We start from the raw sequence: 14,778 nt of genomic DNA, 5'->3' as shown, positions 1-14,778 counted from the left end.
GTACTTCTGGTTAGTTGGGATTTATTAATTTCCTAATATGCATTGGTTTAACAAAGGCCCAGAAAGCTAACCCTAAAGAACATTCTATCATGTCTCAAATGTTCTTTAATTTCTCCCCTCTTTCCAGTCAGCCTCAAACACTGAATGCTGTTAAGTTGAGCTGCACACTGGAAAGGCTTCCTGATTCTGAATGATATGCAGTTATCAGGGACCAGTGAACACGCACCCACCTCTGCTTAGCCAGTTTACCTCCTGTGGCAAATTTGATCTTCACACCATAAATCCAATCTGCTGACTTGCTCCTTTACATTACATCTGATTCTAGTTTTGGAGCTCCTCAAAAAGTGAAATTACTAAAAGAGTACCAAGGGGAGTTTCAGGAACGAGTGCCTTATTTTGTATTTCCTAATAAAACTCAATATTTGAAACCTTTGTTGAGTTATGTACTCATTTAAAGAAATGCATACCTTTTCTCTCTTGAATGTTGTGGTTCATCTCAGGATTCCCTTGGTGCTAATCTTGCAGTAGGCTGGAGCATTGCTCCTCTTTCCCTCCCCCTTATCCCATCTTCGCTGTGGGTACCCCTGCCTTGCCAAAGGTAGCATATGGTGCAGTGAGTCATATGTCAAAAGAAGATGAGGGCAAGATGACAACGATTTCTGATGCATTTCCCCTCACATCCTTCCGTTCACCCCCCAACTGTGGAGACCGATTTATGCCTTGGAGCGAATGGATATAAACTTTCTTACTTCCAATATGGTCCCTCGTCTTGGAGCTCATTCTTTAAACATGCCTAAATGTGGCCTGGCAATTTCACTTTCTTATGCAACCTAAGTACAAGCAAAAAGGTACTTGCAGTGCGCTGAGCATTTGATCTCAAGCTTTTATGTAACTTCTGCCTTTCCTTGCAATAGTACAAGATAAAAGGAAACCAGCTGTTTTATTGTTGAAGATCAAGGTAATCAGGATGGTGACTGAGGACCTAACCATGATCACAGCAGGGAGAAGAGGAGGCCATGTGATGTTTTTCTATCAGGCACAGTATGTCAGATTTATGTAGCTGTCAGAAAAGGGCATTTCTTTTCATGGCTGTTTATGATTTCTTTGTTGTTGTTGCCAGTTTTAAATTCCTAGCACCCTTCTCAGTCAATGGAACGAGGCTGTTATAAGTATGCATTCCCTTGGTAAGAGAATAGCTAATATTACATGTTCTTACTAGGCACTTGGACTGTGCATTACAAGTAGTTGCCTTACTATTTATCCACACAATAATGCTGTGGAGGGAAATGGTGTTATTCCCATTTTACAGAAGAGAAAACCAAGACATGAAAAGGTTAAGTAACTTGCCTGGATTATCCTGCTCATAAACCTTAGTGGAGCTGGGATTAAACCCAAATAGCCACTCTTAAGACTAGGAAGAGGTAAGAGAGGCATAAAATTTAAGGAAGAGCTCTTCAACCTTGTGCAAGTGAAGGATCACACCTGTGTATGAATGCTTCCTTAAATCACACCCTGGTCCCAGCCTTGAAAGCAAACTTGCTATAGACCCTAGGGGCTTAGTCCTTATACCTCCTGCCAACCCTAGCCTACCCCTATGGAGCACTTCAGCCTTCAGTAGGGAAGTAGCTTGAACACTCCCAGAAAGGGTGTGTAGGTACTGAAAACAGCAGCAGAGATAGAGCCCAAAGCATGTAACTTTCTAGGGTATGGTGAGCATTCTGCTTTTGTACTACATTTGCTCCCATTCTGCTTACATGCAGGATCATCTCCCTCTACCCTCCTACAGCTTGTAGAGGAAGAAAGATACTTCTTACTTGAGAGCCAAATATCTGCATCTCACAGAGAAAATACTAGAGCATCACAGAATATGATGCATACTTAGGTCTGGTTGCTCCGATGAGCCTTATTTTTCTATTGCCAAGTTCATAAATACCCCTAGGTGCATGTTGGGGACAAATGTATTCCAAAGGCACATATGTATAAAGACTCTTGGGATCTCAGAGCAGGAAGGGAAGTCAAACTGTCTCAGGCAGTGGGAGAAAATAAGGAGAGTCCAGGGTCCCAGGACTTTAGTGAAGAAGTCTCTTCTTCCACTTACCCTGTGCTCTTCAGTTCCTTTAGAAGACTGAGCAGGTTTTGGGTAGGACTAGACTTCTTCATTAGTCACTTAGTGGGAAAATAATCACAATATCATTAAGATAAGGAGTTCTTTTGTTCAGTCTTAGATAGCCAAATACTTTGAGGCCACGTGTTAACAAGGTGGGACTCCTTCTGCTGCCCTTCAGCAATGGCCTCACCTTTCTCTCCAGTCAGTACACTGGACAATACACACTTGAGATCTCTCAGAAGCTTCTATGTGGACTGCAGGAGTAGTGGGGTCGCAGCGGGAATAGCGACACTGAGTGCAATAGCTTTGAAATCTGCATCACAGTAGATAAAACATCTTGGTAGTTTGACGCCTGTGAAGACTGGTTGACAATGGATTCCCCTCCCTTATGGGTTTCATGCCAACTAAACCGTGTGGGAAGGGCCATACCAAGCAAAGGGACAAGACAAGAAACACTAAGCCAAAGGGAAACATCACTTGCCTCTTTGATCAGGTTCATAAATCGGGGTCCCAGGCGCCATGGCTTGTGTCGATGGCACTGTAGGGAGCTGACGGTCAGCTGTGAGGCTCGGTGGGAGGCGATGGCCACCATATACACTGCATCGTACATCAGAGCTGCTTCCGTCTGCAGAGAAAGGCATACAGCACACCTTCAATCTTTGCGTACTTTTCTTTACCCGCATGATCACAATCTTGGCTTCCTTTGTTCCTATTTAATCTCAAACGCCATTTTTTTCTTCAGGTGAGAAGTTTCCATTCTCCAATGACTACTTTTCTCCAAAGTAATACCTTAAGCTCCAGAGTAAATTGGAATCCTATCTCTGTTTCGTTTTGAGTCCTTAAAGAAGAAAAGCAACAGAGATGAACCACAAAAGACTTGACTCAGGAAACAAATATTTTTGGAGTGTCTTGTGAAGCACCATGTTAGGATTAACTACATTGATCAAGAAGCTACTAAAGCTCAGTATTTCCAAGTCCGATTTTGTCTTTCATCATTTATCTACATTTATTTAGTTATTGATTTATATTTGGTAAAAAGAAACTCCTGAAAATAAAACTAACAGATAATTTACTGTGAAGGGTGCTTGTGTTAGTCACTTTCATTTACCAGAATTGAGAAGGCTTTAGTCATGAATTCAAGGTCAATAGCAGGTTTGAGAAAGCAGATACATGGATAAGAATATGCCACCTGTGACAGGCACTGAAAGTAGTGATTTCTCTTTGGGGCTGGGTATCTCTTTCTTCCACTCCTCATGAAATTCTTCTCATTTGCAAGATTTTACATAGCACAGCAATTTATAAAATATACTGCCCTGTGGTTTTCTTTGGGGATAAATCTTACAATACACTCACATTTTACTGGAGGGCTTTCATTGCAACTTTAAATAGATTAACTCATTTTAAATTCTCATAACTCTTCAAAATAAGTAGAACAGATAGATAAAACTATTTATTACACGGAAAAACTGACCTCCAGGTAGGATATTGATTCATAGAGGGTTATAGGTATATAAGTGATAATTGCTAGAGTTAAACCTAGATTCTAGATTACAGAATGAGAATTTATCATATGGATTTTCTGCATTTAGCCTATTCATTCATTGTTTTCTCTGCTTTGATTATGTCTTGATGGAGGTGGAAGGAAAGCATAGGTGTTGCTACATTTTGCATTTTATTAGTATTTGAAGCCAGAGAATATTTCTAGTTTGAATCCTTATTATTCTATGCAATCTTTATCATTGCATTTTCCGTATATTTATAGTCATTTATTTTTGTATTTGTTTATAGATAAAAATATGGCCTTCTTGAAGGCATAAACTATTTTGAATTTAACTTTTGGTGCCTGCAACAGCTCTTGATGCATAAAAGTTGTTTAAATTAACACTCATGAAGGAATTAATATTACTTCATGCCTTAAAATGCAATGCATTTTTCTGGAGAACTGGATAATTTCAAGGTTTTGGGATAAATCATTTCACTCTTATAATTGACATAGAGAAATTAGACTGGAGGTGGTGGTGATAGTGATTGCTGAAGCTTAAACATGTTTTGATAACTTCAATTCAAGATTATATAATCCGTTCTGTAGGCAAGAAAACTAAAGTTTATGGAAATTTAGTGACGGGACAAGTTACTCTGCTAATCAGCTGTATGGTGAGAGTTTGAAGGCATGCCTTTCTCACTCTAGCACTGACGTTCTTCACCGCTATTTTATAGAAATTTGTTTTAATTTGGAGAGAGTAAACAACAGGCCAATTGAGACGTTTTGTAGAGGCAATTAGAAGCAATAGCTAACATTTATTAAATAGTATATGTCAAGTCTTGCTCTCAGTCTTTTGCAAACATTGAATTTTCACCCTCACCGTTACTCCTCTAGAGAAAAGAAATAAATAATTAAATGGTGCCTAAATGGTGTTTATAAAGCATTCAAACTCCAGAAGTTGGCACTAGAGGCTATGTTCTAGAGCTATGAGGCTGTGCTTCCTTTAAACCAAGTTACCGTACTTATGCAATGACTTAGTAAACACAGTAATACTTCAATGATGGTTAAAATATTCCCTGACAATTTATTATATACTAACGCTATTCTATGTGTGTCTTTTTCCACAGTTGTTGAAACTAAACCTTTGAAATATGTATTGTCCACATTTTACAGACAAGCAAATTAAAGCTTGGAGAGGTAGAATAACTTGTTAAAAATGTGTAGCCAGTGAGAATTCCAACTCGGGATGCAAACTCATATTTCAGAACTCACTCCCATAGCTACTGTGATAACCTGGGGACTTTTAGGCAGTAGAATATACTGGGATTTAAAAAAATATAAATTTGTATTTGTACAGTCTTTTCTTGGTATCCAAGGGGAATTGGTTCTGTGACATCTCTTGAATATCAAAATCTGAGGATGCTTATGTCCGTACATAAAAGGGCACAATGTGGGCTTGTAACTATGCACATTCTTTTGTATCCTTTAAGTTACCTCTAGATAATTTATAATACTTAATGCTGTGTGAATAGTTGTAATACTGCTTTGTGTAGGGAAAAACAAAGAAAAAATTCTATACATGTTCAGTACAAATGCAATTTTTTTCTTGAGTATTTTTGATGCCTAATTGGCTGAATCCACAGGGTTGGATACACTTCATGAATTCACTGAAGACTAGCTTGGTGGAGAAGTGTAAACAGTGGAATTCCAATGACCTGGATTTTTTATAAACTTAATTGAGAGAGGAATTTGGTTTTTTTCCCCTCTAGGCTGCTTCCATAATAGTATGGACAATTAGATATTTCAAAACTATAGATGTGATTCATGCTTTCCAAATCTGAAAAACAAAACCACTTATTCTGAAAACATGCTACCCTTTGACATAGAAAATTTTCTCGGATTGGCAAACATTCTCTCTATTTTATAGCACTAACAAACTACACCACTGCCTTTTTTCTCCCTCTCAGTTTTGTCCTGGAGTGTTGAATACTGAATAGTAACTCTGAAGCCATTTTTGATAATAGATAATGTAATAGAAATTGGCCTAGGTTTCAAATTTTGTTCTTCCACAATGTTTTGTAGTAGAGTTAACTCAGTGGGCTTGAAGTGCTCAAACCATATACATTCCAAAGAAAGGACTGACCCTTGACTAGATCCTTGGAGACGATACTTAGTCTCTTGAACAGGGTCTGACAAGAGTGTCATCATGTTCTTGTGGTGTTGGGCCAGACAATTTATGCTAACAAAATGACTATTGAATATTTTCTTTTGTTAACCTGGGGCTCTGGGTCATGTTGTATCATTCCAACTTCTGGAAGGGTGGAAGACTAACTTGGTTCCATTATGTGCATGTTCTGCCCCAAGGAACTGGCCACTATCTCTCCTGGACATGGTTTTCAGACTGCATTGCTGAGAATTAAGCACTTGATATGTAACTGGCCTGGGGGAAAAATAACTGGAAATTCATGCCTGGTTTCTCCTGGACACTGCCCTTCGTGTCTTCTCCTTTTTTTTTTTTCTTTGATTTTATTCTTTTTTATTTTATTTTATTTTATTTTTTACTCTTTATTTTTTACTATAATAAACTGCCACTGTGAGGAGAACAAGTTTACTGAGTCCCATGTATCCTTTAAGCAAATTACCCAACTAGAGGATTGGCTGGGGGAATCTCTACACCAACCAGTGAGATGCCACCTCACCTTGGGGACAAGGACTGCAGCACTCTAGAGGGCCTCCATACCTTTCCCCCCTCCTCATATGTTCTGTGGTTAAAAAACAAACTGTTGGAAAAAACTGGAGAAGACTGAGGTGCCAAAGAGAGATCTAGTCTTTGGAGAGCAAATAAGATATGTTTCTCATTTTATCTCCAAATTTGGAAACATTTACTGAACTGATAGGGATAGACAAGGTAATTTTCTAAGACAGAAGTATTGCCAAATAATAGCCTTTCCCCCTAATTTCCTGGACTGCTTCCTAGCTTGGTGCTAATGGTTTCCTCTTAAAATCCAAAATATCTCACTCACTGTAAAGAGCTAACAAGACTTTTCCACTTAATATGGATTAGCTAATTTTCTTTTTTTCTAAGATTTGTCTCAGTGAAGTGATGCGGATATTGGTAAGGGTGGGAGGACCACACTTTGCTTACAAGAGCCTGGCTGGGCAGCACAGGGGTGAAAATGGATGCTGCTGAGGAAGTCAAAGTAGTGGAGGAGGCATTGCTCATCCTCAGCACCTGAGCACCCAGGAGGGAGGGAGGAGCCACCCACAAGAGATATGGATTTGGAAATGGGTTTGAGAAGGCGGCAAAGAGATCAATGCACACTCACATTCTAGAAATTTAGTAATTAGGACAGCAACAGAGGAGCAGGCGTATTGAAGCTTGACGGAGAGGTTGGCATAATTTGAGTCTCAATGAATTGTTGCTGGCTTTTGAAAGAAACAGTGCGAAGTAGGGTAAAGATGACCATGGATGGAGCAAGAGGACAAACTTGGGTGGTTCCACGGGTTATTTAGGTCATACAGCTGTCAGGTAAAGGGTCATCTTGGGCTACTGGTACAGTACAAGGAATATGTCTCTTAGAATACAGATTATGACTTGATATTTCAGAAAGTCTTTTCTCTTTAGTAGACTACAAATTGGCAAAATAGCCAGTATCATGAAGTAAATTCGTTTTTATGCCCTAGAAGCTTTGCATATGTTTTCTAGTTTAATCAGTGGAGTGATAAAGCAAAGTAATATTATACAGATTCACCAACTAGCAAACAGTTTCTGAAAGGGCTCAGTGACTTGTTCAGGTTACTTTGTCAGTAGACATAACCAGGACTTGGAAAGATATTTTTTTCTCTTAATCCAGTTGCTTATGGTCTTTCAACACAGAAGCAGTAGTGGAAACTCAAGGTGATTTTCGACTACTGATGTTGTCTCTGAGAACAATTATTGTAGGGAATGTTACATGTAAGAGCACAGGTTAAACCTACTGACTTAACTTCACACTGAGAATGCATTTAAGCAGGTAAAAAAGCAGATGGCAGATCAGTGTTCTACTATTTCTGTGGCTCCTACGTGGTACTGAATTATAGATAGCTCTGTCCACAATCAGAGAGGAATCCATCTGAGAATGGGCCATTCCTTTAACCCAGTTTATCCAAAAGCCAATAGACTGAATTAGCCTAAGTGCTCAGGAAAATTTAAATGTCGTGAAGAGAAATGAAATCAATTTTATAACAATTGCTCCAAAATTCTGATGTATTAATTGGCACTTTAGGTAATAAATCACTTTTTATAATCTTGATAATTTTTTAATAGTTTAACTGTTTTGAGCTCCACAGACTCAATAGCAGTTTCCTCGACTCAATTTTCACTCTATTTTAAAAGTCAATATATTTTTCTTTAAATAAATCTAGAGTTAAGAAGTTTAACTTAGGTATGACTGACTTTTATTTTTGTATTTGAAAGTGTTCTGACATATATAATAATATTCTTTGAGAATCTTTTGTGTATGAAATTCTAAGATATTTTTAAGTGTTAAAGTACTAAAAAGTGAAATAGATATGCAGGAGAGAAGCCAAGACATGGGTTTTTGCTGCATTATTTTAAAGCTTTTTGTTATATGCTTATACAGACATCTATGAGTGTATAAGGCACACAGCAAAATATGACTATAAAAGGCTACAAGGAATTTTACGTTGGAAAATAGTGGAATGTATATGATTTTAGAGAATGCAATTCTTTTATAGTAATATCATTACTTATAATTGTAGTAATGATATTAATACTGATATTAATTACTGATATCAATACATATTAAACATAACAAATTTTTAAAATAAACATCACTTTAGAATAATTTCTATCTTCATTAATTTCATATATTTCTTATTTATAGGGACTTTTTTGGAATTTCACTTATTTCAGGTCTCCATGAATATTTTTTTATTTAATATCTTGTTTCTCAGTAGAAGCTTAATTCATGTGTATTTCCTACATTAATGCCTTTATTAGTGAAATATTTCTCTGCAGGCCTGCTTTGTGCCAGGCTTTTCCTAGTGCTGAGGATAGAGTAGTGTACAAAGGACAGAGCACCAGCCCTCATAGAATTTATATTCTGGGAGGGGAAGGCACTGAACCAACAAACCAAAACACAGCATTTAAGGTCATAAGAGTTTTAGAGGAAAGTAAGACAGGTAAGGGATGAAGGAACAGAGAGGAAGCCACCAAGTTGAATGGTTCCCAGAAAGCCTCTCTGGTAAAGTGAAAAACAGTAGGTTCTAGGCAGCGGGAGTAACAAATGTTTGACATGCAAAAATGAACAACATGTAGAGTCTAGTACACAGATCCAGTGGTATTCAAACCTAAGGGCTTTTTGTCTTAAAGGTAGAGAGGAAAAAGTTTGGATAGAGGCAAGTAGAGAACAAAGATTTCTTAGCCTGGACCTGGGCTTGGAGATACACGATATCCTCTCTTGGTTCAGTGACCAGTCCATTGGATGTTCCCATGCTTCCCCTGCCACCTCTCTACAACTCAGTTTCCCTATCCTTAACTTAGCCATATCCAGGAGAAACAGAAAGAAAACAGCACAGTGCAACACAGTCTTTGGATAAATGGTGTTCCCTACCATGCTTCACATAATCACTTTTAAAGCTATGTCTGAATGGTCATTGGATCCAATTTTTAGTGGGTGCAAGGTTTTATCACTTTTTTTTTGTTTGTTTGACTAATATTATGATGAACTGCCATAGTTATTCTATATCTTTTAGAGTTAGACTCTCCTGGTCTAGCAAATTACCACTTTCCTTTTCATAGTTCATAATAATAATAATGCTAACAGTAAGAACTGAGCCTTGAAACCCCTCCCTGAGGCTGTATGACTACATGCACCAGGTGTCTTCTATCCATTGGGACTCAGATCTGTCACTAGCACATGCCAACTACAGTGCCCTGGGGCAGCAGTGTTGCCTTGTGCCAACCTGATCCCATGTGAATTGCACAGGTCTGTCTCCCTTGCTCGATGGTCTTCCTCATCCAGTCAATATGTACAAACTACTCAATCAGCTCAGTGTAATCGAACATGCTGATACTTTTTTTAAAATTTTTTTGGTAAATTAAGCCACATTGTGATGGATATTCAACATTTGGCATGAATCTACTCTGTTAAAATAGCTTCAAACTGTGACTCCTTAGACATACAAGCCAAACCCAAGTGAAAATTACTTGAAAGCTTGTGAAGAAATCTTGATGGAAGGCAGGGTAGTGAGATTTTGAACCATATTTTAATTTACTAGAACTACAAATCCAAGAAGTAGAGAGAGAAACCGTCATTGTGCGTCTCTCCTTCTCTTTCCCTTTGGTGTTCCCTGAACTTTCAGAGGTTTAGAGTCTGCCTTGATATTCTCTACTTGTTCTTACCCAAAGCAATGTTTAAATCACCCCAAGGCTCATTTGTACAAAATGTTTTCCACCATTATCTCTCAGATCAGAGTATTTTAAGTGTCGATTCAGATTAGAAAAACAGTCAGGGACCCTGAACACAGAATCATCCAGAACCACTTAATTCATTCACTTATTTCTTCTTTTCATTTGTTCCTCATAGGAAAAAGAAAACAGACATCCCAAGTTGGTTTCTTAGTGAGATGATACCTTCCAGTTATGGGTAAATTGCATCTTAAAAGCAAGAGTGCTTCTCTGGATGATGGGAACAGAAAATGAAATACTATGCCAATTTAAAATGCTGTATTACCTGCTTGCTTTCCCAATATCTTTTCCCTTAGATGCTACAGTTCTTACATAGAAAATATCTTTTGAAAAATTATTTCCTGGTATTTTCTTTATCACCCAGGGAGCTTCATTAGAGAAATAAAGCAAGGGTAGGTGCAGTTGACAACAAGAGAGGAATGGTGCTACTGAGGAGCTCTCTGATGAGGCAGCTTGCAGTTTCTCTGTGTAGTAGAGTACCTCTGACTTGCAAGGAGACAGGCCTGGCATCTGCCTCAAGAGCGACATATGGCTGGTGTTAAGCACCGTCAGTGCCCGCAGAGGGAGCCTGTGCAGATCCAGGACAGGAAGAACGTGAACGCACAGACTGTAGGGAAATCTGGCATTTTCCCACATCGGTGTGCTTCTGCTTGTGAGGTGTGGCAGAAGCAAGGAGAGCAAACTGGTTCTGCATGATTTTTATGGCAGGCTCTTCCTCCTCTTTCCTTGCCCCTCCCCAAAGCCACATCCTGGGAGTAAAAACTCTTCCCTTGCCCTTGTTTTGGTTCTGCTTTGTCTTCGTTTGATCATGGTAGTGGCTACATTGTGCATTTCTTTATCTGAGGAGAGTAAAATCAGGCAACTAAAACTCACAGCTTTTCATAGTAACCAGGCATTGCCTTTCAAAATACCTAAAAAGCTTATTCCTTTTTTCTCTCTTACAAGTCAGGGCACATGTTAAAACACTGTTTCCTCACAGTACATAAAAAGCCTATACTATTTCTACCCAGGATCCTCTGGGGGCATTCAAACATTACGTCAAATGATTTTATTTTAAAACTACTTACTGTCATCATGCCGTCCAAAAGACCAGTCTCAGGCCTAGGTGGGGCCTGCAGCCTTTCCATGGACCACCTCTCGATGATGGATGATACGTGCGGATTGTCTATGTTGAGCAGCCGGAACCCAGTCATATTCACTCCACTGTACCTGTAGAGCTCTAGATCTAAAGCAAATAAGTCCTGTGCAGCATTGAAAATGACAAAAGTAGAAATGGATCAGCATTTCGGTGTTTTGTATGCAAAAGGAAATTGATGATCACAGAAGCAACAGTTATGACACCATGTCTATAAAAACATTTCTAATTGTTCCTCATTCCCATTGCTACCTGAGAAAGCAAGGCAGTAAACAGTTTCCATTTCCTGCAATACTATTAGTTTGGATAAATCAAGAAGAGGAACTTGGATGCCAATAATTAGTCAATCCCTGGGGACAAGAGATGACATTCTGAGAGGTGATAATTCTCTCCCTAGGATGTAATCTTTGGGGAGTTTGAAGGGATCTTTGTATGTATTTGATTCAATACTTTTCTTTTATAGAAGACAAAAATAAAGTCCTTAGTGGTGAAATGTCAAGGCCAAGAATGAACCACTAATTGTTTGCAGCATCACCCTTCTCTGTCACATCTCGCTGCTTCTGGACTTTGCCATGGAGGTGCAATTTGGAAATTGCATTTGTACATGTGTGAACAGGAGGATCATTCCTAGCAGGAAACAATACCATCCTTTTGGCTCACTCATTTTCCTTACAAATGAAAATAAAGAATGTTCACTGAGCAGGTACTCAGAATAAGAACCAAAAGGGCTGCTTCAGGGGATAAACTGGGTCATACTGTTGTAGGGCTCTGAGAACATCTTAAGAGTAGAGCTCATTCTCTTTCAGACAATGTTTCAGGGAAAAAATATTTAACCCGCACCCGAGTCTCCTATAGCAGATGAGACTGGGTAAAAACAAGAAGTCGTCTACAACTTAATTTACAACTCCCTACATTGTCTTCCTTTCCCTAGATAATTTTTGGTCTATGCAGTAAAACATAAGAAAGCAGCTCTGTTCTTTCAGTTCAGTATCAGAAAAGCTATACTGACTGCCTTTTTATGAGTTAGATATATTTCTCATTTGTACTAAGTCACTAATTTTTTAAAAAGTTGTTTTTACTTAGACACAAGAATAGTAAGAATATAAAAGTTATACAGGAAAGAGTGTGAGTGAAACTGTAGGAAAACACCTAAAGCACATTTAAAGAATAAGGCCTGGGAAAGAGTAACTTTCTCAGCAGCAATCTATCAACTTTTGAGCAACTTTTGCTCTCAATCAACAGAGCACATGTTATTCAAACTACACAGATACTTCATAGAACTTCCAGCATACACATAATATGTAAATTTGACATGCTAAAATCAATATATTAATCCTGTGCAAAGTTAGTTTGCCCCCAAATTTGAAGTTTCAATGTAAAACAGGGTATAAAAAAATCCAAGATCTGATTAGTGAAAAAAGCAGGAGTAAAGGGAGGATAGGAATAAAAAGTGTACAATTTATTAATCCCTGAGAGCCTCCTTTGACAGTATTTCTTTTTCTTTTCTATTTCTTTTTTTTTTTGACTTCAATTCTTTTATTGGTACACTTTAGGTATACAACACGTTTACATTTATCCTTGGGTGCTTGTACCTGTACATGATGCATCTTGGTTCTTATTTTTTCCCCATTCCCTGTGCGCCCTTCACCCCCTCCACTCTTCCCTATTTACATAGACTTCGTTTCCATTTTTTTCTTTTCTCACAATTTTTCCTTTCCCTTCTTTAGTATTTCTAAGTTCTACTGTTCATGGTTTTTCTCAAATTGTTTCAAAACCACCTCTTCAAAGTGGGTACAGCTGGGGCTCGTAGAAAGTTCTGAGGCTGACGGCCGCATCACTCTAATCAGGGCATGAGGCAAGGGGTACTTTGGGGAGCAGAGTAAGACACTTAACGGCTCCCCACATCACCCTCAGTTGTTCTTTTTTGTTCTTTCTGTGTCAGGTAATTTGGGTTTTTAAAAAATTTTTAGTGTTTTTTATCAGTACATGATTGCAATACCCAATGACTACACTTACTATGGCGAGTTTGAGCAGGTACCTAACACATTTTAATTCTTTTTGTCCCCTTCCCTCCTCTCTCTCCCTATTTCAAATTTAAATATCACATGCTTTCTCTCACATGAGGAACTCAAAGTATAAAGAAAGAGCAAAATAAATGATAGAAAATAGGAAGCAGGGGGATCTTTTTCAAATGCAAAGGGAGCAAGACATGGAACAGGGAGGGAAGGAAGGGAAAATGATTTTTCACACAAAAAAGAGTGACTAAAACAAACCAAGAAATGCAAATAGATCCCTCAGCAGTCGTGAAAGAGAAAACAGCGAGGACAGCAGGAAGACAGACAGAGGATCATGGAAACCTCAGTGTAGGAAACTGCACATTGCACCCCACTTTCCTCTGCTTAGCAGCAGCTGACTGCAATGAGGACCCCTCAGCTCATACTCTCAGGGACACTGGGATCAGCCATGAGACTATTTTTGCCAATAGTAGGAGTACGACAGCTCCTTGGTCCTTGTTACAGATTTTTTGATTCCTCACTCACCAGCTTAGCTTGTCAATTTCATTTACTAAAACCATTTGGGTAGATTTTCATTGAAACACCCCTATGGACTAGAGAAGGAGGCTGATTCTGTGTTTTCTTCTCATGTAAGAAATGGAGTGTGTGGGTGTTGGAGGGAGTGGGCGATGTGTAAGCGTATGTGTGTGTATGTGGCTGATTTGTGAAAATGACTGAATGAGAACTATCACATCATTTTGGCTTATTAAATGCCCTATGTAGTTCTCTCTTGATCCAATCATCTCTCAGAATTTAGTGTGTTAGAGTTTCTTTTGGATTTCTTAAGTTTAGAACCATGTTTTTTCTTAAACATTCAATGTGCAGGGTGTCTCCCACTTTCGTGTCCTTGACAGATTCCAAGCACCTGTCAGGTGACTCCTGGGTGAGCCCAGCTGTCCCTGGACACAGGCAGGAAAGCCATATCAGATCAAAGATTGCCAAGGCACACTTCAGTGCGCTTTCTAATGGTTATAGAAATTATAGATGATGCTTGTGTAGGAATAGTTTGTGCTTTGACAGTTTCTATTTAATGGAATTTTATCCCTTTCTGGTTACACACACTGATGCCAGTTGAAAAAAAAAAAAAAAGAAGCCTGCTGTTCAGCATTGCTGGATTTAGAAGACAATATCCTGCCTTTGACATTGGAGGGGCTGACTTTGAAATAGTGTAGGGAGATGTTTCCTATCCCGTGGAATCCATTTCTACAATGGTGTGCTTACCAAGGTTGTGAAAAAGTAGTGGTAGTATTCAGTCATCATGCCCATGAACAAAATCTGCAAAAGAGAAATAAGGAGGAAAGAGTCAGAATTATAATAATAGATCACTGCTGTAGTAAGGTGGCTGCAAAAGCCTGGGAACAGAACCAGAAGGGGTTTTAGAAATCCACAGACCTGGCAGACCAGACTTGAGGCCAATTAGTGGCTGGCATGGAGCAAGGCCACTGGCCTCCACCACACTATTTTCATTACACCTTGTTTGACTTTCATGGTATAATCCACCTAATGGTCAAATTTAAAAATAGTTTA

The 14,778-nt window shown here is 38.7% G+C and overlaps 1 protein-coding gene across 5 annotated transcripts in view; it reads right to left on the bottom strand.

The window, feature by feature from the left end:
- Nucleotides 1-14,778, bottom strand: part of Grik1 (glutamate ionotropic receptor kainate type subunit 1) — a 394,986-nt gene that overhangs the window by 96,196 nt on the left and 284,012 nt on the right. For all 5 annotated transcript variants that reach the window (XM_004842256.4, XM_087213299.1, XM_021256142.2 and 2 more), the window contains exons 5-7: nucleotides 14,473-14,526; nucleotides 11,130-11,303; nucleotides 2,589-2,732 (exon numbers count right to left, since the gene is read on the bottom strand). In XM_004842256.4, the coding sequence (XP_004842313.2) occupies nucleotides 2,589-2,732; nucleotides 11,130-11,303; nucleotides 14,473-14,526 (372 nt within the window). The remainder of the gene's footprint in view (nucleotides 1-2,588; nucleotides 2,733-11,129; nucleotides 11,304-14,472; nucleotides 14,527-14,778) is intronic.

The sequence above is a fragment of the Heterocephalus glaber genome, unplaced genomic scaffold (genome assembly GCF_053883595.1).
Source record: "Heterocephalus glaber isolate CG9 unplaced genomic scaffold, H.glaber_assembly_v1.0 deba00000122, whole genome shotgun sequence".
Classification (NCBI taxonomy): domain Eukaryota; kingdom Metazoa; phylum Chordata; class Mammalia; order Rodentia; family Bathyergidae; genus Heterocephalus; species Heterocephalus glaber.
This window is presented reverse-complemented; position numbering and strand designations above follow the sequence as displayed.